The 26,372-nt window shown below is 53.7% G+C and overlaps 1 protein-coding gene across 1 annotated transcript; it reads left to right on the plus strand.

The window, feature by feature from the left end:
* Positions 1-593: 593 nt before the first annotated feature.
* CSNK2A2 (casein kinase 2 alpha 2) lies at positions 594-25,481 on the plus strand. Its single transcript, XM_082770066.1, has 12 exons — positions 594-820; positions 996-1,107; positions 10,576-10,677; positions 11,355-11,405; positions 16,709-16,768; positions 18,756-18,839; positions 19,843-19,953; positions 20,142-20,243; positions 20,647-20,747; positions 21,438-21,586; positions 21,789-21,882; positions 25,042-25,481. The coding sequence occupies exons 1-11, from the start codon at positions 717-719 to the stop codon at positions 21,863-21,865; spliced, it is 1,053 nt and encodes a 350-aa protein (XP_082626192.1). The 5' UTR covers positions 594-716; the 3' UTR covers positions 21,866-21,882; positions 25,042-25,481.
* Positions 25,482-26,372: the final 891 nt, after the last annotated feature.

The raw sequence follows: 26,372 nt of genomic DNA on the forward strand, positions 1-26,372 counted from the left end.
CTCTTTTAAACGCACACCTCGACGCCTTTACAGGTGGTCACAGATTGTAGTTTATGTGTTTTAGCACGCTGCGCACATCCCCTTGTTTCCTAGAGGCCCTGTGGCAGCCTCCCCCTGCCCCGGGCTGAGGGATGACCCCGGGCTGTGTCCCGAGGGGCTCGGGAAGCGCAGGGCTGGGTTTATCATTTTATCGCGTTTATCTTTCCAGCCAGATTCCCCCGAGGCTCCCCCAGCTGTAACCTCGACGCGCAGCACTCGAACCAGCTTTAGCGTGCGGATTGAAACTTTTATTTCTTTATTTTTATTATTTTTTACAACCTAAGGAGAAGATTGGGGAGAGGGGGGAAGAACCGGGGTCTGGGGCGGCGCCGCGCCCGGGGCTCCTCCGCGCCGCCGGGGGGCGCTGCCGTGAGGGCGGCTCCGGCGCTGGGGCGCGGGCGTGAGGCGCCGTTTCCGGGTCGGCTGCGCGGCGCTCGGGGCCGGCCCAGGCTGCAGCCGCCGGCACCGGGCCCCGGCCTCGGCCCCAGCTCCGCGCCCGCAGCCCCGGGGCCGGCCCCGCCCCGCCCGGCCCCCCCCGGCCCCCCCCAGGCCCCGCCGCCTCCCTCCCGAGCGCCCCGAGCTCCGCCTCGCCCCCCTCCTTCCTCCCTTCCCTCCCCTCCTTCCTCCTCCTCCTCCTCCTCCTCCTCCTCCTCCCTCAGCCGCCGCCCGGCGCCGCCATGCCCGGCCCGGCCGCCGGCAGCCGGGCGCGGGTGTACGCCGAGGTGAACAGCCTGAGGAGCCGCGAGTACTGGGACTACGAGGCGCACGTCCCGAGCTGGGGGTAAAGCCGGGACCCCTGCCCCTTGCCCGGGGCCTCCGCCTCCCCCCGGGGGTGTGGGGGGAGCGGGGGGCGGCCCCCGGCCGGCGCCCCTCAGCCGCTTTCCCCTCCCCGTCCCTCCTTCCCCTTCTCTCCCCCCCTCTCCCTCCCCCCTTTTCTCTTTTCTCGGTGCCCGCAGCAATCAGGACGACTACCAGCTGGTGCGCAAGCTGGGCCGGGGGAAGTACAGCGAGGTCTTCGAGGCCATCAACATCACCAACAACGAGAGGGTGGTGGTGAAGATCCTCAAGGTGAGTGTCCCGGCTGGCAGCCGGGGCCGGCAGGGAGCTGGGGTGGTGGAAACGAGGCTGCGGGGTCCTGCCCCTCACCCCAAAACTCTTTTTTTTTTATCTCGTCGGGTGCTGGATGTTGGATTGGAAATGGTTTTATTGTGCCCTGTGCCACAGGGATGTTTTGGTGCCTTCGCCCCTGCTGGCTGGTGGTGCTGGAGGCTGCTGTGGGCTGAGAGCTCCTCCGGAGCACTGCTCGGGGCCCTGATGTGTGAGCAGCACCGCGTGTGCTGCCCGCCTTTGGTGAATCGTATCTGGCACTGTGCGTCTCAACAGCCCCCAGACTGCCCTGTCAACAGGAAGGCACAGCTCAGAGGGGGAATCCTTCTGTTAACCCCCAGGCAGCTGGCACGCAGCCTTCTGCTCAGGCCACAACCTCCTCAGAGAGAGGCCGTGGGGTGCTTGTAAAGCAGATAACGTTGTATCTTCTGTCCTTAGAGGGTCTGTTAGATGGGAGAGAACTTCCCTACAGACAGGCCAAAAATACTGTGAAAACCTGGAGAGACTGAAAAAGGCCATTGGGTGTTTGGCAGCATCGGTGGTGTGCGTTATCCCGGTGTGTTCGCCCCAGTGGGATCGGGATGTGGCGGCCTTCACGCAGCAGTAACGGGTTGTGGCTTGGGGTGGCTGAGCGTGGGGTTACCTGTGTTTGGCACGGAAGCGGCGTGGTCAGAGAGCAACAACAACAACACGCAGAAACTAAAGGTTAGAGCTGAGCTGCTTTTGGTTTTGTCTTGGATGACGCTTGTGGTTGCTGCTTGTTGGACCAGCAGCGCCTGGCACTTGTTCCCCAAGAGCACGCGTTGATCCTCAGAGCGCAGGAGGCTCGGAGCTCAACCTAGGACACATCTGCGCCGGGCTGAAGCCACGCTTGTCATGGTTTGTCCAGCCACAGCTCTGGGGCAAGGAGTGATCGCCCGTTTGCCTCCTGGAGGAGTGAATCGCATCCCTGCCTCAGCTGCGGTCCAGGTGGTGGCTCGGTGAGCTGCTGGGGGCAGCCCCGTGGCTGGTGGCAACGCAGAGTAAAAAGAGGCTCACGTGTCCTTGCAGAGCTGAGTTCTGGAATGCTGCTGGGGCTTCCCCCACCTGTGGATGCTTTGCGTGGCTTTTGTGTTTACATTTTTTTGTTGTTCATTTGTTGTGTTTTTTTTTGTTTTTTTTAAAGTAGGTCAAGCAACAATGCGTGTTTTGAGAGAGAGAGTAGTCAGAGGTAGCCAGTGCAGAGCTGATGAGTTTTATGGCAGGATGGCTTGTGGTTAGGCTGAGGAAACTGCACTTCTGCATGCTGCTCTGGAGCCCTTGATGGTCTCTTTGGGACTGCTGTGGTTTTCTGGGAGTCCAGGTCTCGGCCCACATAAAAAGGCACCAAGAGGTAGAGCGACTGCAGGGAAGGTCTTCAGAAATCTTCCTCTTTACCTCGTACCAGCCTGAAGAGCCTCCCCTGGAGTGATGCTCCTCTCCCCGTGGCTGCCAAACTCCTCTCCAGGGAGCTGTAAGCGCTGAGCTGTGAGTCAGCCGGCGAGAGTCATCCCGGGGTGGCTGGGTGCTCCTCCTGGGGGCCTCTATGTGTTGCCCTGTAAGCGAGGGACTGGGTTGGCCCAGATTTGACGTGGATGGCGCTCCCACCAGCTCCCCTGGCTACCCCCACCTGCATTAACATGCGGACGGCATTGCTGCGAGTGAGCAGGGAGAAGCAGAAAGTCCAGATAAATGAGCACCAACTTTCTTCTCCGTGGAAAGTGGGTCAGCGAGGAGCGAGTTTCCGAGCGCCGCGTTGTATGCGGTATGAAGAGCTGCAAAGTGTGGCAATAACAGCGCCCCGAACTGTGGAAAGTGCCTCTGGTTTCCTGTAGCTGGGCTCAAACTTAATTGCAAATGTAATTACATCTATCTACGGTGGAGCCTCAGCGCATCAGCTGGGCGTCTCTGTGCCTTGTAATTCAGGCTGGGTTCTCTGGGGTGGGAAACGCAACCGAGCCTCCAGGTTTCTGTGTGACAGGAGGGCGGGACGGGTGCTGGCTGGTGGATTTGGCTGCTGAGCTCTCGCTCCTTTCCATTGAAGGCTCTTGGAGAGAACAATTTGTTAAGCATTAGCGTGATTTTAATATCCGTGCCGCGCGAGGTGACTGCTGTCTCTTCCCAGCCCTGCTCTTTGAAGGAGCTTACCCGTACTGCGCTCGAGTTAGCGTGTAGCAAGAACTTCCCCTGACGTTTTGCTCCCCTTCTTTGGTGTTGCGGTACCTGAACATCTTGTACCCTCCTCCAGAGAGGTCAGGAAATTTTATCACCCTTTCTCAGATGCAGAACTGAGCCACAGAGATTTCCTGTGTGACTTTGGGCAAGTCCCTCAGCCTCAACAAAGCTGAGACTAGAGCATAGGTCCCAGTCTAGTGCTGGGTGACCGAGATAAACTGCTTTTCCTCTCCTGGAAGCTAAATGCCTCGTTTCTCCAAGTACCCTATTGATGGCTTAAGCAGTGGACAAGGTGAGGGAGCTGATGGCTCTGATGGGTATTGCAGTGCCCCAGGCAGCGAGCCCTCATGGTCTCGTATAACGCACGTATCCCAGTTCCCTGGCATTGCCTTTCTGTTCTGCTACCCCAAGTACAGGTCCAGGCATAATCCTGCAGGAAAATGGGTTGTGGCCGTGCCATTAGCTGTGACCATGGCGTGTCAGTGAAGGAGCAGAATGAAGATCATGCAGGTGACTGTGATGGCAGTGTTTGAGGTCAAGTGCCTTTCTTAGAAAGTGCAATGCTCTTAGTCATGGTTTTTTTGTTTGTTTTTCCAGGAAAATTTCAGGGCGGGTTGGGGAAGCACCATGGGGCTGAAGTCCCCTTGTAGCAGTGGGGTGCTCAGCACTGTGCCTGCCCCTCACGGTTGGGAGGGACACGGAGGCAGCTGTGTTCCTGCTGTCTCCAGCTGGTGCAGGAGGTTCCTGAGGGCTTTCTGTGCTGGCGGTGCTCAGTGCAGCTCTGGGTGTGCTTCCTGCATGCCTAGGGCAGGGCCAGACCAGGAAGAGGGGATGCGTGAATGTGCCCTATGTGTTTTTGCACCTTGCTTAAATGTGATGCTAACGTTTGGCTTCCAGGATGAGGCCTGAGATTTCTTTGCATGTCCTAAGGAAGCTTAAGACATCTTTGTGTGCAGTGAGTTGTGTTGTCCACACCCAGTGCAGGTACCCGAAGCACATCTCACATCTCGACTCCTTCATATCTTAACCACACGGATTTTTGGAGTGCTGAGGCCAGCCTCCAGCTGTCGTGCTGTCTCTGATGAACTCCCCGTGTTAGCCAGCTGAGGGATGCTCTGCAGTGCCTGCAGTCTCCTGTTCTCCTGTGCCTTGCTCTTCTGGGGTAAAAAGCAGTGTTCCTAGGAGATGTGGACAGCACTGCGAGTTGGCACTCTCAAAGCCAAAGATAACCTTTCACTTTGCTGGTAACTTCTGTGGGTGACCCTTTATGGCAAGAACGCTGTAGTGAGGTACCTCCAGCTGAGCTCAGTGTTCTTCACAGCCCCTTGTCTTGCACTGCTCGTCACCCACCTGAACGTGGAGATCACGGCATCCACTTTGCCCCCTTCTACAGGAGTCATCCTCCTTCGTGCCTGTGTGTGTCCACGTGCAGTCTGTCTGCCTGTGGGGCATTAAACCCACCACATAAAGAGACCTCTCCACGTATGGTCTCTGCCTGAACAGGCAAAACAGGCCGAGGTTAAGAAGAGAGCGTGGTAGCGAGGAGAGGGACTGGAGGCTCTGCAGCAGTGGTTAAATGGTGCCTTTCTCCTCCGCTGGCTTTTGTCCCTCTGCGCTGAGTCCGTTAGCTGAAACTTTCAACCATGTACGCAGTTTCACAAGTGCATTCTTACTTGTTTTTGTTTTTCCCCTCTTCCCCTTTCTGGGTTGTGTGGGCCCTCTGGAGCCGCTGCTCAGACGAGGGGCTGCAGCGAGGCCCTTTCAGAACTGAACTCAAGTTGCTGGAGGATGGTTCAGGGGAAGGTAGCCCTGCGGCTCTGGTAATTCTTCTGCTGTCTCTGAAAGCTTCAGAGCCCTCATCTATCGGTGTGCTCTGGGTGGGGGCTGCAATGACTGCTGTGCAGAAGGGGTTGCGCGGGGGAATCCGATAGGATGATGCCAGTCCCTCAGGGCTGGAGCTCTTGACTGCATCACTGACCTTCCAGCACCACAGCTGTTCAATCCCTGCTCCTGGTAGCCATCTGCATCTCTTGCTTCTGCCTTTGCACTCACTGAATCAGCTCTCCCCAGCCCACTTCCTCCTCTGTCAGTACTGAAGCGAGCCCTTTTGCAGGAGAGCAGCGTGCACAACTCTCCTGTTCCAAACACCAGTTGCCCACACCGAGCTTGGCACGGGCAGCAGCTGGAGGCCAGCCTTGTGTGGAGCTGGGACCAGCTGAAATTGTACCAACTGTCCCTCGGAGGCCTGCAGATGCAGCTGGTGACTCTCCCGGTTGTGTTTCGCCACAAGGAACTGGTGAGCTGCAAAACTGCAGCTCCTGTGAGGAGGAGGATGAGTTACAGCACTGTGTCTGTTTGCGGTGTCCTAGGGCAGGGCCCACGTGAATGCTTCTCATTCCTTGAAACGGTGGCAGGAGGGATCAGGGCTTGATCCTCCTGTGTCTCCTAGCTGACTGCATCGGTCTGAGTGCACGGAGGGCAGTGCTGCAGCCCCAGAAGGGCTGGTTCAGGGATGTGCTGTGGGGACAGGAAAGGCGTCCTGCAGGGAGGAGAGGTGCTGCCCCCAAAGCACTTTGTGGAATGCTGTACCTAAGCTGAATTAAAAAGCAAAAGTGCTTCAGTAGTTTCAGCCTGGGGTTTTTTGTTGTTTGTGTGTGTGTTTTCGACTCCTGTAAAATTCAAGAGCAGCTTGGGATAGGAAAATCAGAATGCCTGTGAGAGACGCTGTAAGGTGCAAAGATGGAATTTGGTGAGTTGTTTGCATCTTACGAATATTAACACAGGCGGGCTCCTTGATTTTTGTAGCTCTTCTGAAAATAATGGCTTGGTTTCCCATCTGATGTCTCACAAAATAAGCACTGCTGCTCTGGAGCCTATTTTCCTATTGAGCAATTGGCATCAGGCTTTATAGGCTGATTATTACGATCCTTTCAGTAATACTTGCTGGAGACAAATAACTTTGTGGTGCCAACTTTTAAACATTTAAAGCCTCTCAAAAGGATGCTGCTCGAGCCTTCTGCTGGTGTTTGTGTGGTGCTGAGATTTGCCTGTTCATTCACTGCAAGTACTGGGGTGCTTCTGAGCTGTTCAGGTTTGGTGGGCAAAGAATAGAGTTTTTTATTATTATTATTATTGTGTGGTGGATGGAATGACTTTTATTTTTCTTGGATTTGTATTTCTTGATTGCTGTTCTTTTTCAGAGCACCTGCTGGGTAAAACCCAGCCCCCAGGGCTCCTTCAGAGCAGCCTGTGTGCTCCTTAGCGGGCAGTGCCTGTGCCCTGCCTGACTGCCTGCTTTCGGCTAATGTAAAGTTATTTTTGCTTTGATTCTAACTCAGATTTCCCACATTTTCCTGGTCGCTGTTTTTCTTTCTCATTGTGAAACTTGGGATAAAAAAAATTCTGTCTTGTGTTGAATTCAAGTGATGGCTTCCCAGGTTGTTGGGGATGGCTGGAGCTGAAGAATCTGGCAGATGCGTGCTCCGCTCGCTTTAGAAACCAACCCAAAAAGATGGTTAACCAGGCAGGCATCTATTTGTTCGAGACAGGAAGTGATGGCTGCCGTCTTGTATGTAAAGGTTTCAAACAATGTTAATGCTCCCAGCTGGTGTTTGCTGCAGCTGGACTCCTTCCCTGCTTACAAGTTTGTGATCTCACAGCAAGTGACCCCGGGCCTGACCTCCCAGTCGCAGAGAGGTGTTTCCTCTGCAGCTACCTGGCTGCAAAGCAGCTGCTTACCCCGTGCCATTTCTCACCTCTGGCATGGGACAGCATCTTGTGATGCTGTCTGATCCCTTTAGGTGAGGGTATTTGGATGGTACTGGCCCTGTCTGTACAGCCACGAGCTGTGCGTTTTGTCTCCCCTACCTGCAGCCATCTGACTGCTAGTTTGGCTAAGGAAAGAAGCAATTTCCTGGGAAACTGGAAAGCTGGCTAGTGCCAGACAGCCGTGTCGTTCTGAGGGTACTGCTGCAGCTGAAGTGATTAAACCCCTCCCCGTGTAGACACGGTTAAACTGAGACATGTCTTTTAGCCTGGTTTCCTATGGAAACGAGCCTTACGCAATTCTGCTGCCTGTCAGCCTCTCTCCCCCTCCCCGCCAGCAGTTCTTGCACTGGTTGGCCAATCTCAACCAAACCAAGTCTCCAAGCTCTCGAGTTTCTGCAGCTTTCATGGAAATTGGTGCTTCAGAGGGACCTCACTGGTGCCTGCCGGAGGGAAAGGCCACAGCGAGGGTTTGACTCCCTCTGGCCACTGGAGAATCCCAGAAGAAAGCTTTGAAACGCCTCTGCCGTGGGAGCAGGTGGAGCTGGGGTCGGCACCTTTCTAAAACGTTGCCTGACAAACGCAGGCTGGTCAAACTCTGGAGCAGGTAATTGTGCCTCGGTGCTCTGTGGGAAACAGCCCTCCCAGGACAGAGCGCACTGAGCCACGTAGGAGACACAACCTGAAACGCCGCTGCTCCTAGCCTTGAGTAATAAAACAGCCTTCAGTCAGTACAGCTCAAACGCTCTGGCTGCAACGGCCGGTGTCTTAGAAGCTATTCCTGCTGGGAGAGGCAGATGGTTGGAGGCTGTGAGAGCCCCTGTTAGTCCACATTTAATCCGTGTGTGTTTGGAGTCGGCACCCTCGGGCAGACGGATCGGGTGGCCCTAAGTTGTAGCAACCCAGGCTTAACCCTGGTGCTCGGCGGCTGTGCTGCTGATCGCCTGTGATTTGAGCAGTAGTGGGGTGAGCAGAGCTCCCCTGGCTGTGCCCAGCTTGCTCCGGCCACCCCACAGCAGTGGCCATGTGTTGGAGGGGTCTGCACCAAGGCGTTCGAGTTGCCAGATGGGATAATGCAAGGCTCCAGGCTTGGAATCAGCGATGTGTTTTAGTTTAGCCATGTGCAGGCAGCCTCGACCAAGCTCTGTGCTGCTGTAATTTAGCAGGAAAACATGCAAGCAGTTCTTAACTCTCCCTCTTGCTGAAATGGTGTTTGCCAAAGTGTTGCCCCTTGGTGATGTCAGAGATGCTGCTCTCGGTGGAAATCTCTGAGGTGTATCCTCCTTAGCTAACGCAAAAGGCCCTTGAAACAGCTGCACTGCAAAGGAAATGATCTTTCAGAGCGACCTTTGGGTCCCCTTGGCTGTGTTCAGGCCCTGCTTCAGCTCGCAGTCAGGTGCAAATGTCACAGCAGAGCAGCTCTGATGCATGCAGGAATCGGTCGACAGCCGGGCTGCTCAGGACAGCAGTGGCCGAGCTCCTTCTTTGAAGGTCCCCAGGAAACAGCTCGTGTATGCATCTGCCTTGCTGGACGAACAGGGTAACTGCATCACGTCCTCTAATTCCATCTTGCCTTCTGGTGATATCGGGTGTGGGCGATGCGAGCGTGGTGTCCATCGCCACGCTGACGTAAATGAAATTAGTCCCTAACGAAGCATCTTCATCGCAGGTTCAGAAATGTCGCCCTCACTTCTGCTCATTTCCACTCCCTGCTCTGGCTCCGTCTCCACGCCTGTCTGACCTCATGCCAGCTCCAAGCCTGTCTTGGTATTGCCCCAGGCTGTTTTCCTGCCCCCTTCCCAGTGAAGCCTGCTGCTCGCTGCTCCAGCTCTGGCTGGCAGCTGTGGAGGATCTCACTGCTGTTTTCCACAGTGGCTTTGCAAGGTGCTGACACTCCCTGTACCGGTACAGGTGTTATTTTTGGCACTTTGCTTAGGGCTGAGATTCTCGTATTTTGACTTGAAAGTCTGGCTCCTGCCTTTTAACTTGGAAGAGGAGGAGAGCAGGATTTGAATCTGAAGCTACCTGGAGAGCCTAGAGAGACAGCATATTTTATCACTTAGATAAATGGCGTGTTTTCTGACTGTATGAGAAGCTTTGGCTCCTTCTCCCGTTTGCGTGTACGTTCCTCTGAGTGGCCTGAAATCAGAGATCATCTAACGTGAGCGCGAGCTGCCACGTCGGTGCTCCGCAGCCATCGTCAGAGCACGGGAGGCTGTGGGAGAGGCGAGGTGATGGAGCACAAGCTGTTGAGCTCTTGTGATTCTCCATCCCTTGTGTAGAAGGCTGAAGCTGCTGCCATCTGGGAACTTGTGTCGCTTTGGCAAGGTGCTTCTTACCTCTTTGCTGTTCCCCATTGCTTCCTTCCTCACGGACCGGACTCTGTGCTGGGTGGTGAATGTTTTAGAAAGCTAAATGACTGAGAAAACACATGTCCAGGAGCAAACCTCACAGGTAGCGTGAGAGGCTTTTACCAGTCCCTGTCCGATGTCTCTGTAGCAGCACCAGAAGCGCAGAAGGAGCCGTTCCAGCTCTGCAGGGAAGGAAGACTGCTGGAGCCAGCAGTGGTATGCGACTGGTGGTGCCCACACTGGTCACTAGCCAAGGCTTAAATAAAGTCTCACTTCATAGCTGCTCTAAGCTGCCCAGAGCTAAATTTGTCTTGGGAGTGTATGAGTTACAGAAATGATGGCTCCTTTTCATTACAATGAACCGCTGGATCAGCAGAGTGTAAAAGCTGATCCAACCTCCAGGCCCGTGCCTTGGGAGCAGCTGTTCTTTGTCACTCCGTGCAGGGCGATGTCCAGAGAGAGCTTACTTTACAGAGGGAATTCCTGGGACTGCATGGGTTTGAAGAGGAGTCAAAACCTGCTTGAAATGTCTGCATGCTTTAAAAATAATCTTGGAATACAGATGCGATGGCGTGCCGTGCACTTCGGTCTACTCTCTTCGGGTGGCTGTGAAACACTCGATCGTAGTTAAGTACAGCAGCGGCTGAGCTTACTGGAAATCATGGTGCTGAAGACTCTCAGGTTGTCATTTTGCTGGATTGAAGTGCTTGTTGGGAAAAATGCCTTGGGAGCAAGAAGTAAAAACTGTTTTGTGCTGGTAAACAAAGCTGAGGTATGAGAGCTCGCCGTGTTTGTCCGCTGGCTCTGGATGTATAACATAGAATTAGCGTGCCAGGATTGCCACACAGCAGTCCAAGGTGCTCTTTACCACAGTTACTGGAGTCACAATTGTTTGTCTAGAGTGGTTTGATTTCCTCTGATGGCTGGGAAGCTTTCACTGAAGATAGACAAATCCTAGTTCGTTCAAAGTGTCTGTCTCCTCTTCGAAGCTAAAAATGTTCCCTGGTGAGGGTGGGAGCAGGCAATAGGGGAGGTATTGGGATCTAGTCGGAATCAGTGGCAGAAATCACTGTTAATGTCTGAAAGGACTCTCACTTCTAATTGCTTTTGTCTATTTAAGCCAGTGAAGAAAAAGAAGATAAAACGTGAGGTGAAGATTCTGGAGAACCTGCGTGGTGGCACCAACATCATCAACCTGATTGACACCGTCAAGGATCCAGTGGTAGGTACCTGTGCGTTGCGGTGTGCGGTGGGCTTGCCTTGCTGCTTGTGGGCACAGCCCTGGGCATCCTTTGGGACATGGCTGGCGGGACTTCTGCTGGGATTAGGAGTTCACTGGGCCTCTGCCCCCTTGACAGGGGCACCCGGCACCTACTTCATTGGGGTCTCCTGAGATGGGTCACTTCGGATGAGTTAATGTTCCTCTCCGAGTTCCCAAGACTCTTTTAACACACCTCCTGTGTCTCCTGTGAGTTTCCCGTGGCTGATGGGGGAGAGAAGTCTTGTGGCCTTCCAAATCTGCTGTAAGCAAGCAGAAACTGCAGCCTTCCAGCTTCTGGCTGGCATCTGGAACATAAAGATTTTGCAGGGCAATTGGATATTAAGCACTTCTCATGTTTCCGATTGCTGTCCTGGACCAGAGGTCATATCCTTTGTCTGCACTGCCACAATTACCCCATTCCCAGGAAGTTTTTTCTGACCAGCAGCTGACTGAGGTCTGTGACTACCAGGTCGCTGCCATCCAGGGATGCCAGGCTCCTGCCCCACTCTGCAGTAAGGGCTGAGCAGGAAGCCAAAGCTTTCCCAGGTCTTTTCGAGCCAGAAAAGGTCAAGAGGGCATTTTAAACCATGACACACTCTCTCTCTCTCTCTCTCTCTCTTTCTCTTTCTCTCTCTCAGTCAAAGACCCCTGCTTTGGTGTTTGAGTACATCAATAACACAGATTTTAAGGTGAGTCTGCCTGCGTGTGGAGGGGGGAGACCTCCTGTTTCTGTTAAGATTGCTGTGTTCTTGGGCTGTCAGATGCTTCTCCAGAGCTATGGGGAGAAATTTGGGTTTGTTCCTTATGTCAGCTTCACCTTCCTTCCTCCACATAAATGAGAATCTTGTGAAGTTACTAAATAGTGAGAAGCAACAAAAACCTTGCATGCTGAGTGGCCTCCCAGCTTTGAGGGTTAAGCCCAACAGGTTAGATCTTCCTACCTCCCTCTAAATGTACTAATCACCGTTGTGCTATCTGGTCAGCCCAAATTAACACCCCTACCCGATAATGATGTCCTACTTATGGCGGTCCAGTTGATGGAGCAGGTGATGCTGATTTGTGCTGGAATCCTTCAGACCTGGGGACCATGGGGTGGCTGGGGCTGGAGAGCAGCTTCCCCACTGCCAGTGAACCTGGTAGTAAGGGATGGAGCAGATTTGAGAGCTGTTCTGTTTGTCCAAGGCTGCAGCATATTCTGGTTTCTGGGGAGCTTCGAGTATTATTCCTTTCCAAAGCTTGGGGTCCTTCTGTCTGGGCCTTCTGGGGTCCTACAACTGCATGTGCTGCTGAAATGCTTCCGGCTGGCAGAGGAGAGTTGAGATGCAAAAGGGATGTACGATTAGTGACCACACCTTTTTAATGGTATCTTTGCTTCCCCCTTGTGAGTCTTTATCTGAAGTTACTAAGTCAGTGGTGGAAAGTTGAGCAGTTACCTTTAGAAAGCCAGGCATCACCCCTTCCTGCAGTCTTAAGAGCTCTCTTCCATTTCATACTATAGGACAGTGCTTTTTTCTTCCTGTCCATACAGGAGCGTTACGTAGGTGTGCACCTTGCAGGATACAGCCTCAACAGGTACACCCAGCACCTGGAGGGCTCCGGGTTGGTGTTGGTGGGGAGGACTGGCCCTGTGACCTGGCCCTCAGACTGTCTCTGCTGCAGGCCTGCGTGCTGCAAGGCAGCACGTGTTGTTTTCATCCCCTGGAGTTTGTCTGGCGAGATTAATCCCACTGGGTGGGACACAGCGGGCAGCGAGGACTGCAGCCGTTCTGGCAGCGGCGGTGTTAGTGCTATTTAATCTCACGCAGAGACTTACTGGAGAGGCTAGAATAATAGTGACGTGCAGGAGTGTCTGCCCTAACAGCTCTGGGCAGGGAGGAGAGTGTAACCAGCCATGAGACGAGTTGTGTGTAACCTTTCAGGGCTAATTAAAGCAGGCTCGGTGTGTCTGGGCTTCATGGGCATCAGCTGGTCTGTCCCAGTGCTGTGTATGCTGTGAACGTACACCTTCCCTTCTGGTGATCCAGGGACTCTTAGTAAGGCTGACTGTGGAAATTTTCAACTTCATATTTGGAGCTTTTTTCCTTTCTTAAATGTTTTAATGGTCAAAATACAATTGCACCATTCTCCAGTGTCCTTAGAGGGAAAACTTCTTGTCAAAGATACCACCCAAAAACTGAAAAGTGTTTATGAAGTAGAGAGACTGGTGGCCAGCAGGGACTCTGAAAAACAGAAGGCTTGGAGCATGAGGTAGGCCAGCCTTCTCAGCTGTGCTGGGAGCTGTCAAAGGCTCTTCTGCAGCCACTAAAGCAACACTGACCTGTCCTCAGCAGAAGCAGCAGTGCTCGTCATCTCTGGCTGTTGCATTAGAAACGATTGGATGGTTTTGCAGCAGATCATTTCTGGGCTTCTAAGCAAAAGCCTGCCTCCTCGAGGAGGTCCGGATTCATAGTCAAGTCCAAAGAATTGCTGCTTTCACCTGATGCTGGCTGGTGCAAGGCAGGAATAACTTTGTCTGGGGAATGCAGGCAAGCCCCCCAGGGCAGGCAGTAATGCTGTTCGTGTTCAGGGCTTATTTGTAACCCAGATTTCACCAGCCATGTGTGGGACACGTGGGTTATTCAAGCAACACTTGCGTGAGCTCCTCTGTTTGGGGAGGCTCCTAGGGCTGCAGTTAACTGGCAGATTGCAGAGCTGCTCCTGGACACAGGTGCCTGTGGATATCTTCTACATAGAGGCTCCCAAGCTGCGTCTTCCCTTGCTCTGAAGTGATGCCAAGCAGGAAGCACACACAATAGATGAGACCACTTGTGTTAGAGGTCTTGGCTCGATGTATCTCTCTACACGTGAAGCGGCTAGAAAGCTCCCAGAGTCACTGTCCTTCTTTGTCCCTTCTGCTCTCCAGTCCTGGTCTCCCCGGGCAGCCAGATTCTGATGGAGTTGAGAGCTCATCCTGGTGATAGGAACCTCTTCTCTTTTTGGGGTGGCTGCTGGTGGTCTGCCCGTCTCTTCTTTGACTTCTAGATTCATCAGTACAGATGAGCACTGTACATCTTGCTCAGAAATCACTGGCAGGGTCCAGGAGGGGCTCCTGAGGCAATTCCCAGGGCAGCTTGTGTACAGCAGGCGGTTGCCACCTGCCTTACGGGATTACATCTTTCCCTGTCCTGTTGGAAATCGTTCTTCACAAGCTTGGATGCCTCCTCAGTAGTCTCCTTTTTGGCAGTCACTTTCCTTCAACAAAATTATTTTATTTTTGTTGAATGTTAATTCTTTCACCTGTTCTGTGCCCGTTCCAAGGGCAGCTGTCGCTGTGTCTGCGTGCCTGTGGAAATGGCTGATGACTTTCCTCAGCTTGCTGTGGGCAGGCAGGAGCTGCACTTCTTGGGGGGCTTCAGCCATGGCTAAGGACAACTCTAGGCCATCAATGCAAGATTGTATCCCAGCAGGCTTGGATATTTTTAAATATGTAAGGTATGAACAGAAGGCTTACGTGGTACTTCTCTAGAATTGATTTATGTTGTCTTAAATTACCTGGCTAGGTCCCTTCTAAACTTGACAGGTCTGCCATCACAGGAATAACGTGTTTGGAGAACTAGAATAGTTCTAGAATAAACATATCCTGCTGTATGTGGAAAGGGGCAGAGGCTCCAGGAGCAGTGCTGTGTTCGCTATTTCATTCTTAAACATCAGCAAGTTTGAGGCTGGAAGAAGAGGAGACGGGCAAAAAAGGCAAGCAATGAAAAGTTGCTTCGGGATGTTCAGCCTGTTGTGGCTGTGGGGACAGAGTTTTGGGGTCAGACCTTCCCCTTGGTGGGCACGGGGGCAGTTACAGTTGCTGTGAGGAATTGTGTGCGTTTTACTGAAGGTTAGTGTAAAAAATAGTCGCCCTGGGTAGGAGATGCAGAAATATGAAAGATTCTCTTCTCTCGTGTTGCTGCCCAAGCCAGGATGCCTTGGAGGCTTGTGTTCCCAAGCGGTGTCTGTCTCCTGCTGCTGGGAGCTTTGTGGATGCTGCTTGCTGCAGGTAGCCAGCCACATTGCTCGCTCAATGGAGAAGAATTAGGAGGCCATCAGTGCCTCCTGAGGTGCTAACAGAATTAGTTACGGTAGGTTAGTTCCTTTGTGACCCAAAAAAAATCACAAAAAGCTGAGGATTGGAGGTTACCACAGGGCGCGTTCGGCTGTTCCTCGTGTTCTGCGTGGGGAAGGCAGAGCAGCCCAGGTCTCTGAGGCCTCCTGGCAAGTGGGGTGAGCACATCTTCCAGCAGGGTCTGAGGCCACGATAACCCACGGTGATACTTCTGATAATTGTCTTCCGAAGAGCCAGCTGGAAGAGCAGAGCACGGGATGTGTCTGTGAAGGCAGTGTCTGCTCTCCCGTGTGAGGCTGAGTGAAGGGGATTCGGAGCCTGCTGTCAAAGCCTTCTTGGGGCAGTGAGGCTGAGCGTGCTCGGGCAGGGGCTTTCCTGAAGTAAGTGGAGCTGCACCGCCAGCCTTGGCACAGCAAGAGGGTCAGAAGCACTGGTTTTGGAAGCAGCTCTTCTAGGGATGTCTGCTGGATAACGCCCTGGGACATGCGTTACAGGGCCCTGCGCGGCCCAGTCAGGAAATCTGTGCCTGCTGTAGCTTGTGGCTATGTTGGTTCTGCTCCCTGCTCACTTGTCTGCTTGACTGGGTTGCTCCAAAGTGTTAGGATTATCCCAGCTCGTGAGAATAAAACACAGCTTGCATCCTGGAGGCCGTTTAAGCTCTTCATGTGTAAGCGACACTTGTGTGTTACCAAATGACTTCTCGGAGCTGTGCTGGGGGTGGTGAGGCTGTCTGGATCTAGCCTCTAAGCATGGCAGGATCATGAGGAGCTACGAGGATCTCGCCTTGGGCCTGGAGAGGATCCGGGGCCAGAACTGCTTTCTTGGAATGTGAATTTCAGTCCCTTGCCGTGGTATTTTTCCCAGAGATGCCGGTGGTGCCCTTGATGAGCAGTCGACTCCAATGCTGATGCAACCCATCAGCTGGGCTGTGAGATGATCCTTACTTGTTAGAAAGGACAGAGGGGTCTGGTCCTGCTGTGGGTGTCACATGCACGTCCTTCCTGGCCCTCTCGCTGCCCTGGTGTCTCACCTTGCTTTTGCTGGATGACAGCACGGCCCGACGGTGCCAAGCTGGCACAGCTGCCAGTGTCAGAGAGCAGAAGGCAAACATTGGGATAGTCGTGACCTGGCATGGGAGCAGCGGGATGACAAGGTTTATAGTGGCTGTGCTGGTGGTGTGGTGGAGCTTAAAGTGCAGCCTGGATCTTTGTCACTTCCCCAGCAGTAATGAGGGCGGCAGAAGGACACAGGAGAGAGGAGGGCGGTGGATGTGTGCTGGCAACAAGCACTTCATTGAGGCTGTGCTGTGCTCTACTCGCTCTCACAAGCTTTTCTGTGCTGTTGAGCTGCATTCCCCTTTGTCTTGGGAGGGAGGGGAGCCTCCTCTGCTCCGAGGCCCTCTACCCCTCGTGCTTCCCAGCCCCACGCTGCCTTAGGTTAATATTTTCCTCTCCCTGCCCCACTCTGAGCACTTGGAAGGCTTGCCCGTGTGTTCCCTGTCTGCCTGCTCTGAATGTTACCGATGTCAAGCCACCGTGATGACATTGCATGTGAACAGGATCATCTGTGCCAGCTCCAGCGTGTTCGGAGGGCCTTGCTGTCTGCTCCCTGGACAGACAGCTCGACTGCCTGCTGCTGGAAAAAAGTCATGACAGGTCTGAATGATCCCAGTGGCTTTTCATAGGAGCTCTTGCTTCCTTTCTGGATTTCCTAGTGCATAGCCCTGGCAGATCTGAACCCAGGACAGCCCTTAGGCGTGACAGTGTTCACAGGGGGACCTGGAGTAGGGTTATTGATGCTTGGTGGCAGGTGGGGTGCAGGAAATGAAACTAATTCAAATCCGGAGTATTTATTTTTGTTTCTCTGTTTGTTTTTTTTTCTCCCTCCCTGAATCTATTTCAGCAACTGTACCAGATCCTGACAGACTTTGATATTCGGTTTTATATGTATGAGCTGCTGAAGGTGAGTGGCATTGCATATGGCAGTCTGGACGTGGAGGCTAGGAATGAGAGAGGCAGTAGCTGGGTTCCTGGGGTCGTGCTATTAAGCAGTTACTTCTCTTGTGTCCAATGCAGAGTCCATGTTTCATCACCAGAGGAGGCTTAGGAAATGATCTGTCGGGCATTATAGCCTGACTGGGGACCTTCAGTCACCTCTGAACAATCTGATTCTCTGGGTCTGTGCCTTCCCTGTGAAGTGTCCGATTGCCAGCGGCCAGGCAGGGCCGTGCTTTGCCTCCCTGTGTCTGTGGCACCGAGCAGGCTGCTGTGAGGACAACCAGTCCTCAGCCAGACCCAGTGAAAGCACTGAGAGGCATTGGTGGGATGAGGAACTGGGGACTCTTTAGAACCACAGAGAGACCAGGATGGAGGTATTGCCTACTGCAGGCTTGCTTCTGCTGCAGTATTTAAATGTGTGACATGCTGCACAGCCTCTCTGTGCTGGCCGCAGGACCTGGGAGGCAGCGGGGCATTAGGGAGGCATGTTAGGCTGATAGAGTCACAGAATCACAGACTTTCTAGGTTGGAAGAGACCTCAAGATCATCGAGTCCAACCTCTGACCTAACACTAGCAGTCCCCACTAAACCATATCCCTAAACTCTACATCTAAACGTCTTTTAAAGACTTCCAGGAATGGTGACTCCACCACTTCCCTGGGCAGCCTGTTCCAATGTCTAACAAAAGGTTTCAGCTCATCCCAGGGCTGTGCTGTGCTGCCCTGCTGGAGCAGCAGCCTGTCTGTATCAGGGTCTTGGGACTCCTTGGCTGGCACTTGGCAGCTTCGCTGCCCCTGGGGATGAGTGGGATAGATGAGGGAAAGCCCTTTGTGCTTCAGGGCTTGGGGACTGCAGGAGATGACCTGGAAGAGATCTAGTGATCACAAGGGAGGTTTTCTTCTCTGCACCCCCAAGCGTGTTCCACTTGTCTGCAAGGGAACATCCTTCCTGCTGGAGGGAGCCCAGGTTTATCAGGCTTAGGTTGGAAGGGTTGATAAGGGTTACATGATCCAGCCTTGGGACAAGCAAGATACCGAACTGCTTCACCTCTGGAAGCAGTTTGCCCAACCTGTTCAAGATCTCCAGACCTGCAGATTGCATGACCAGCATTTGCTGTAACTCTGCTGTTGGTTGTGAGTCCCGGTGACGTTGCAGGGACAAAAGCTGTTGCCTCCTGTGCTTCCCGCTGCAGCAGGGACCCAAGGGCAATGTAACTTGCCTGGCACTGGTGTCCTGCATATTGAATGACTGCAGACTGTGCCCTCCTTCTGTGCCACCGGAGGTCTCGGTGCATCTGCTAGGTGTTGATGGATGGGTCTCCCTTCCCCTCCAAGTTGAGAAAACACTGCCACCTCCTCGCTCAAGGGAACAGCTGCATGAGGGGAGTGAGTGGTGCAAGGTCACAGAGCTGAAGAGCTTCTGCGGGCTCCTGCCTTCAGGCTTGAAGCAGTGCCACTCTTCCTTGCGTGCTGTCACCTGCCTTTTGTAAGCACAGCTTTGGCTTAAATGAGCAGACCTGACTTTCTAGCTTAAGCGTGTTTTGGAACACCAATGAAAGCCTTCACTGGAAGCCCATCAGGCTGTACAAGCATACGAATTGTCCCCTTCTGGGGAGAAGAGCTCTTCTTTTGTGACCCAGGAAGCGTGGGGCTGCCCAGGTTGGAGCACTGGGCCTGCTTCCAGGTGGGATGCCTCTCTGCATCACGTTCCCCAAAACCCTGCAAGGAACACAGGTCCAGGGGCTGTGACTGCTGTAGGGCAGGAGATGAATGCCATCTTGCTGCCAGCTCTCCACGTGCGGAGTAAGAGCTGAAAACGCTAGCTCCTTGTGCCAGGGCTGCGGCACTTCCTCGTGGCCAGGGCACTCTTGCTGCTAGCTGAGAATTGTCTGTGATATTGTCAATGCTGCACCGTGGTTACGGCGATGTCTAACACATGTCTATGTCTGCCAGGCCCTGGATTACTGTCATAGCATGGGCATCATGCACAGGGATGTCAAACCCCACAACGTCATGATAGACCACCAACAGAAAAAGGTATGATGGCAGCAGGGCTCACAAGCAGGGTTCTCCCAGGGAAGCTTGAAACTCTGCTGTGTGCCCAGAGCCGGGGCAGCTGTCCTTACCCCTTCAGCCTTTCTCTGTCTGCTCCCCTCCAGCTGCATCCACATCAGTGGAGCACCGCAGTGGGAGTCCCTGCCTTGGAGGTTGCTCCCCTCCCCTCCCCAGTCAGCCACGCTGGGTGTCTGTGGTGCAGAGACCTTAGGCAGGAGAAGCGCAGCCTGGTTTGCAATACACGTGGATAATTTCACCCAGCGAGCACGAGCTCCTTGTGTAGCACAGCCTGCCTCTCCTGCAGTGCCTTCCCCTCTTTTGGGACTTAGATCAAAGGCAATGTTTGCACCGAGCTTACTGCCATGGAAATGGGCAGCAAAGGGAGCCTGCCCTCCCTGGTGTGGTACTCGAACCTCTTCGGGTGATGCGTGTACCTGCCTCCTAAGGGACCCGGGATTTGCAGCAGTGAGTTACTGCTCCACAGGTCCCTCCATGTGAACCAGCAGCGGTTGCACAGGCAAGGCAGCATTTAGAAGGGAGGGGGGAGCTCTTCCTAGATCCGTTGTCCTTCAGTAGCACGGCTGGTCCTCCATCCCCACAGCCACAGAAGAGCCAGCCTGCCTTGCAAGATGTGGTGGGCTGTCTCCCGCCTCCTTTCCTGCTCCCAGCCCCTCTAAACAGCAGGATAAAAACGCACCATTACGCCCGCTGTGGCTGGTGGCACTGGTAAGGAGCCAGTCACCCAGCTGTGGTGGTCTTTTTGGAGCTGGGAGGCAGAGAAGCTCGCTAGGCTGGAGCCTGCTCTGCCAGCACAGCCTGGTGACAAGGGGAAGGAAGAGCACTGCTGAGAGCATCTCGTGTCCTCAGAGCACCTCCTGGGCCTCCGTGTTTGCTTCCTGGGGCTGAGAGGCTTTGGCAGACACGGCTTTGCCTAGCTTGCTCATGCTGAGGCTCCTGACTCTGTGTCTCTTTATCGCATGTTCAGCTGCGGCTCATAGACTGGGGTCTGGCAGAATTCTACCATCCAGCTCAGGAATACAATGTCCGCGTGGCCTCTAGGTACTTCAAAGGACCGGAGCTCCTTGTGGACTACCAAGTAAGAGTCTGTTTGTGGTTGCACTTCAGCCACCTGTGGGTTGTCTGGTTTTGCCTCTCAGGGCATTGCCAGGATTGGAAAGAGGCTTGCTGTGAGGTGAAAGGGCTGAGGTTGTCGGCTGCTGTTGGGGAATCAGGCCAAGGTGAGCATCGCTTTCTTTTCTGACGGCCTCTCCCTTTCCCCCTCAGATGTATGACTACAGTTTAGACATGTGGAGTTTAGGCTGCATGCTGGCAAGCATGATCTTCCGAAAGGAGCCTTTCTTCCACGGACAGGACAATTATGACCAGGTAAGGACTTTGATACCTGCCTTATCCAGTGAGACGGGTGTCACCAGTTCATCTGCATGTGTGTAGTGGGGGGGTTCTGGGGATGGGACCACCAGGCTGGGAGGATGTTGCTGTGTGCGTAGTTGAGCCATCTGGGCTTACACATGGCTGCCTTGTGTAGGAGATTGTTTTATGCACATGTTGCAGAAGTGAGGTTCAAGGGAGATATTCCTTCCTTCTGGGAAGCTTCCAGAAGAAGAGCTCTTGCATTTGGGCAGCTCTCCCCTGTAAGACAGTACCCAGGCCTGTCTGTAGGCATCAAACCAGAAAGGAGCCACAGGTTCAATAGTAACTGCTCCAGCAGAATTTGCTCCTTCTTCCACGCCTGCTCTTCTGCTCTCTTTCAACTTGCCTTTTGTTCCAGCTGGTCCGCATCGCAAAGGTCCTGGGCACAGATGAACTGTATGGGTATCTCAAGAAGTACCACATAGAACTGGACCCACACTTCAATGATATCCTGGGCCAGTAAGTGGAGAAGTAAAATGCAGCTTTTTTTTTTTTTTTTTTTTTTTTTAACCTCGTAAAACAGAGAGGGCAATGAACTAGATGTCCATCCTCTGAAGGACTCTCAGCCAAGGTCTGCTTTGATCTTCTGGATCCCAGTGTTGCTTTCAGGCCTCCCAGCAGGTCATTGAAATACAGGCTCCTTCCTTTTGCCTCTCCCCTGATCCCCGAGTTTTCCCATGCTTCTTCCCTTTCTTGTTTGTTGACATCCTAGAAGTGGAGATGTAAACACTGGAGTTGAGTGTGGGCTGAGGGGCTCAACATCTCCCAGCTGAGGTTTTCTAAAAGGCCTCGAGGTAGATGGGATAGCGAAGACAGCCTGTGTGAGGCAGGCTGGCAAGCCAGAGCCCTTCTGGTCCCAAGGGTGTCACCCTGCCCTCTGTATGTTGCTGTGTAGTCTCTGTAGACAGAAGACACTGCAATATTGCGCCCTTCCCAGCTTGCTGTTTCCCAGCTGTTTGACATCCACACACTTCTGTGCCTAGATGAGAGGGCTTCTCCCTTTGGCGAGTGCTCACTGAGTGGTAGCTTGTGCGAGGGGGCGCTGAAGGCAGTGTGTGCTGCAGCTGTTTCTTCCCAGAAGTGGAGAGTGATTTCCCTGGGCCCTGGCAGCACTGCTGAGCTGGGCGGTGACAACGGGTCCCTTTGCAGGCATTCCCGCAAGCGCTGGGAGAACTTCATCCACAGCGAGAACAGACACCTGGTCAGCCCTGAAGTCCTAGACCTCCTGGACAAGCTCCTGCGATACGACCATCAACAGAGGCTGACTGCCAAGGAGGCGATGGAACACCCCTATTTCTGTGAGTCTGCGGAGGAGCTGGGGCCGGCTGGGCTGGAGAGAGGGTCTGGTGTTGGGGAGGAAGGTTCGGCTCCCCACTCGGCAAAAGCCTTGGCAGGTCTGTGGGGTTTTGAAGGCAGCTTCTCTGGAAGGCTTTGCCAGGGTGGAGCTTCCTCTTTACTAAACGCTGTTTCCTCTTCCTGCCTGGTCTGTGTCTCCTGCAGATCCAGTGGTGAAGGAGCAGTCCCAGCCCAGTTCAGAAAACGCTGTGCTCTCCAGTGGCCTGACAACAGCACGATGAAGACTGGAAAACGACGGGTAATTCAAGATGTTTACAAATAAAAGCAAAACCTTCGGTCACACAGTGAAGGGAAATGAACCAAGGACCCCCCCCCTTTCCCTCCCCTTTATACTCGGCAGAAATCTAACCTTGGGGGGGGGGGTCGTAAACCTCAGTTCCTCTCTGGTGGTTGTGGTTAATGTAACTCTAACCCTGTGGTACCAAAGCCCTGGGCAAATGGTCTTGCAAGAGTTAAACATGTAGTGATATCCCCAGGGCTCAACATGACTGATTCTGGTTCACATCTCTATGGATCCTTCTCTTCCTTCTCAGTCCAGTCTTTCCCACCGTGCTGGTGGGGACAAATTGGCCATTCCACCATCAGCCCTTAGCATGCCTCTTTCTAAACATGCCTTTCTGACTTGTAGACTCTGGGTGAACCAAATTCAGGCTGGGGGTCAGCAGGTGCAACTCTGCTTTGAGGTCCAAGTCCTACTGCTCACTCTGGGCTTGAATTTGGCCCTTGAATTCCAGTTTTAATTGCAAATGCCAGGGAGCTAGGGGGGAGAGGGGAGGTTTAACAAAAAAATGAAAAATAAACAACAACAACAACCCACAAACCCAGCAGCATCTCAGGATTGTCTGGAACATTAAAACTGAGGCACTGAGCTGAGTTGCTGGGGAGAGGTGAGATTCCCCCCTCCAGGTGTGTTTGACAAAGGCTCACTCTGAAAAGAAACTAATAGACCTGCTTTGGAAACTTGTGAATGTGAGGGCTGCTTTTGTGACAGAAGAGGGGAGGGATTATCCAGACTTTCCCACTGAGCTCAGGAAAGTCAGAACTCCCAAGACTTCTTGTGATAGGTGTGCAACCACGTGTACCTCATGACGTGGCTCCCATGAGAATTCGTGCCAGACGCAGACTCGTGCCAGAGCGCAGCTCTGACACGGTTCACTCCGGCACCGCAGGACAGAGAAGCAGAATGGAGGCCTGGGAGGAGAGCACAGGGAGGGGAAGGATCAGCAGACGGCGGCGTGGTCTGGTGGGGGAGAGGGCTGTGCAGCTCCTGGTCCGGGACCTGGGATCCCACATAGTGTTTTAACAAAGTCAGCCACTTGTTGAATTCTGGGGTGCCGATTCTGTTGCGGGGGGTGGGGGGTTCGTCTTGCGGGTTCTTTCATCAGATCCCTCGATGGCTTTATAGCCCCACGATTCACAGTTGCCTCCTCTACTTGTTCTGTGTGTAATTTCATCAAGTGGTTCTGGTGATGCTCAAACCTAGAAGCTGGAGATAGTGTTTTCCCACCAGCACCTAAACACAGAATTTCCTTCTGCGGCATTGTCGAAATAGTTAATTTTTTATAAGGTTGCAATGTTTCTATTTGAAACATCTGTTTACATTCCATATTCCAATAAAGTTCTATTGGCATCGATAGCAGGTCAATCCATTTGTATAATTCACTGAAACCAATAAATATCTATACGTCTGAACGTCTGCTGTCTCAAATCTGTGGGATAGCCAGAAAGAGAAAGAGTTCGTGTTGGCTTTTCTACCCCGCCTCTTCTGAATATTTGGGGATCTCTTTAGTTATCGGTTGCAGTCTTCCATGCCATCAGCCCTGAGGGTTTCGCTGTCCTCTGTGGGGCTGCAGGGGAGGCGTGAGGTGTTGGTGCATCGTGGGACTGGAGCAGGCAGTGCCCAGGTGCTGGTCATGGACACGTAACGTGTCTGGTCAGAGGAGTCACTGGTGTGGGGCTGGAAGTCGTGGATTCTCCATGTGTGCACCTGCGTGCTTATCTCCTCGCAGCCCTGGTGGATGTCTCTCTAAAGGTGTGCTCCTGCCCCAGGAAGTGACAAGTGCATGAGCTCTGTTAGTGGTGGCCAGGCTGAGGAGCTGTCTGACTTTGGTGATGCTGCCACGCCACAGGGCCCTCACTAACCTGAACTCTCCTGCAGATGCTGCTTGAGCCTTGAGGAAGTGCCCCCAGCCCTCTGACCTTCCTCCTGCCCTGCCTCCAGGCTGCCTGACCTGAGAGACATTGAGGTCTTGTGTTCTTAAGCTCTGCTAGCACCATAGGGGCGGTTTCGGGATTTTAGTATCAGTTTCAGAACTGTTTTTAAACAAGTATTGAATTGGAAGTCAGGAGCGAACGTTTCTCATAGTCTATCCAAGCTGCTGTGCTCCGAAGTTGCCTGCCTTGTAGCTCTCAGGTGTTGGCCAAGGCAGAAGAGGCGTGAAGAAGAAGGCAGTTCCTTGGAGGAAGTTCCATAGGTGACAGATGTTAATGCACGTGGTGCTTGGCAGTGTCCAAACCTGATGGAGAAGTTTCACGGTGATGCTTCAGGAAGCAGCAGTCCTGTTCCTCTGAACTAGGGACAGCAATGCCTTCAGGGAACATTCAAGCAGGGGAAAAGAGAGGCCCTCCCTAGCAGGGGGTCTGCAACAGATAGATGTCCCTACACTGGTTTTAGGGCACAAAACGCTGTGACAGGTTCCTCCAGAGGGAATAGTGGTTGCAGCGCATGGAGCCTCCTGACTCCCACTGCTGTGATGGTGTGCACACCTGGCTGCAGCTCAGGCTGGTTCTTCCATGCTCTCAGCTCTTCTTTCCTCTGGATCTTACCAGAGCGTGGCCCTGCCTGTAGGGACAGCCAGGAGCTGGTGGAGTCGATGTCTCAGCCCTAGGAAGGGAGGAGCCTGGGGAACACGCAGTTTTGTACCCTTTCTCCTGCACCTGGGGACTGCTGCCACGCTGTGCAGGGGAGCCCTGGTGTGTGTCCTGGCCCTTCAGCTGGTGTGGCCCCAAGTTTCTGGCAGAGGTGGTGCCTCTCGTAATGGTGTTACACAAGGGAGGCCCTTAGGGCTAGGGATGTTTGAGGCAGCAGAGGGAGACACTGCAGGAGGTTGGGGATACAAAAAAAACCCTGAACTTGTGTCTGGCTGCCTGTGAAAGCGCTGCTTTGCTGGACTGCAGCTCTCCCTCGCCTTGCTCAGCCCTGCTTTCCCTGCTCCAAAGCAGGCTGAGGTCCCTGCTGTCCCCGAGTCCGGGGGCTCAGCGGAGGGGATGGCTGGGCCTGGCAGGGAGCGGTGGGGCAGTGCAGCTGCCCATCTCCTCGCCACCAGGGCCAGAGGAGCTTTTTGTCGTGCAGGCAGCATCCCACAACACTCACTTCCCTCCTCCTGTCTCTCCCCAGGTCCGGTGCTGTTGCTCCCAAATTTCCATAAGCAGAATGAGAACCGTTACCGGCGCGCGTAGAGCGACAGCGGGCAGCCCGAGCAGCCTGGGCAGGGCTGAGCGGGGCAGCGTGCCCGGCCGGATGGCACTCACCTTCTTATGAACACAGCCCTTCTGTCCCAGCGTAAAAGGTTCTTCTGCCTTTGGTTCCCTGTTGATCTCCTCCTGACCCAGAAAGCACGGAAACGTGAAGGTTGTGCCAAGCGCGTGTGGGTTAGCCGCTCCTCCCTCACCTCCACTCTCCAGGCTGTTCCCCTTCCCAGCCTCTGACGGACTATGGTTAGCCAGCTGGCCCCAGTCTCTGCCGAGGCCTGGGGGTGGCAGGGGATGTACCGTGATGGACAGTTCGATATTACAATGGAAAGAAATCTATATTGTTGAATAAACGTTTTAAAAGAAGGATACAAGGAGCATTCAGTGAGGAGGGAGCCCTGTGGGGCAGGACCAGCTGTGCAGAAGGATGCCTGCAGCAAAAGCCTTCCCCTGTGGACTGCTGGGGTGGGCTCAGCAAGGAGAGCATGAGGAGGTGGTAGTACAGTCTGTGAGAGCAGAAGGGGCCACTTGACGCCTTTAGGAGATTCCTTCTTAGCCCCCCACACTCTTCTGGAGGTGCCTGTCTGGATGGCAGCCTGGGTTCTGATGCTGGTACCCACTGCTTCCAACCCTTGGGGTTAGTTCGTGGCTGTCTCAGCACACCAGGAGCTCCCTTCTCTTCCTCTATCCTGGGCTGAGACTCTCCTCTTCCTCCCCCTCAGCGCTGCCACTGCAGGCAGCCTTCACTTCTGAGCCACTGTTGGGGGCTGTTAACTTGAACTCTGAACCTGAAACTCCTGTCTAACCCTTCTGACCAGAATGTTGGTCATTTCTCTTGCCTTGCCCCGCTCCTTCACTCCCCGTGTGTTTTTTCCTCTGTGCCCCAGTAACTGAAGGTGCCCAGGCCAAAGAGACCTCTAAAACAGGGCTCTGTGTGCAGGTCAGACCCAGGGTCCCAGGAGCAGAGTTTGGGTAAGGTGAGCCGTGGGTCCTGCTGGCCCAGGCCCACACCGTGCTGCTCTGCGCTGTCCCTGAGCAGCAGCTGAGGTGGGAATACAGGAGCTGGGCTGTGCATGGAGCCCGTGAGTAGCTGTGGAAATTTGCCACCACTCTTCTCGTTGTATCACGTTTGGACACGTGCTGGCATGGAGTCAGACATGGATGTGTACGTGATGGTCTGCGGTAGGTAACCGTGGTGTAAACAGTACAGGTAAGTTCAAGCCAGATCCTTGATCCCTTGATCCCTTGCCGAGTCAG

The sequence above is a fragment of the Aythya marila genome (assembly GCF_965140915.1).
Source record: "Aythya marila genome assembly, chromosome: 12".
Classification (NCBI taxonomy): domain Eukaryota; kingdom Metazoa; phylum Chordata; class Aves; order Anseriformes; family Anatidae; genus Aythya; species Aythya marila.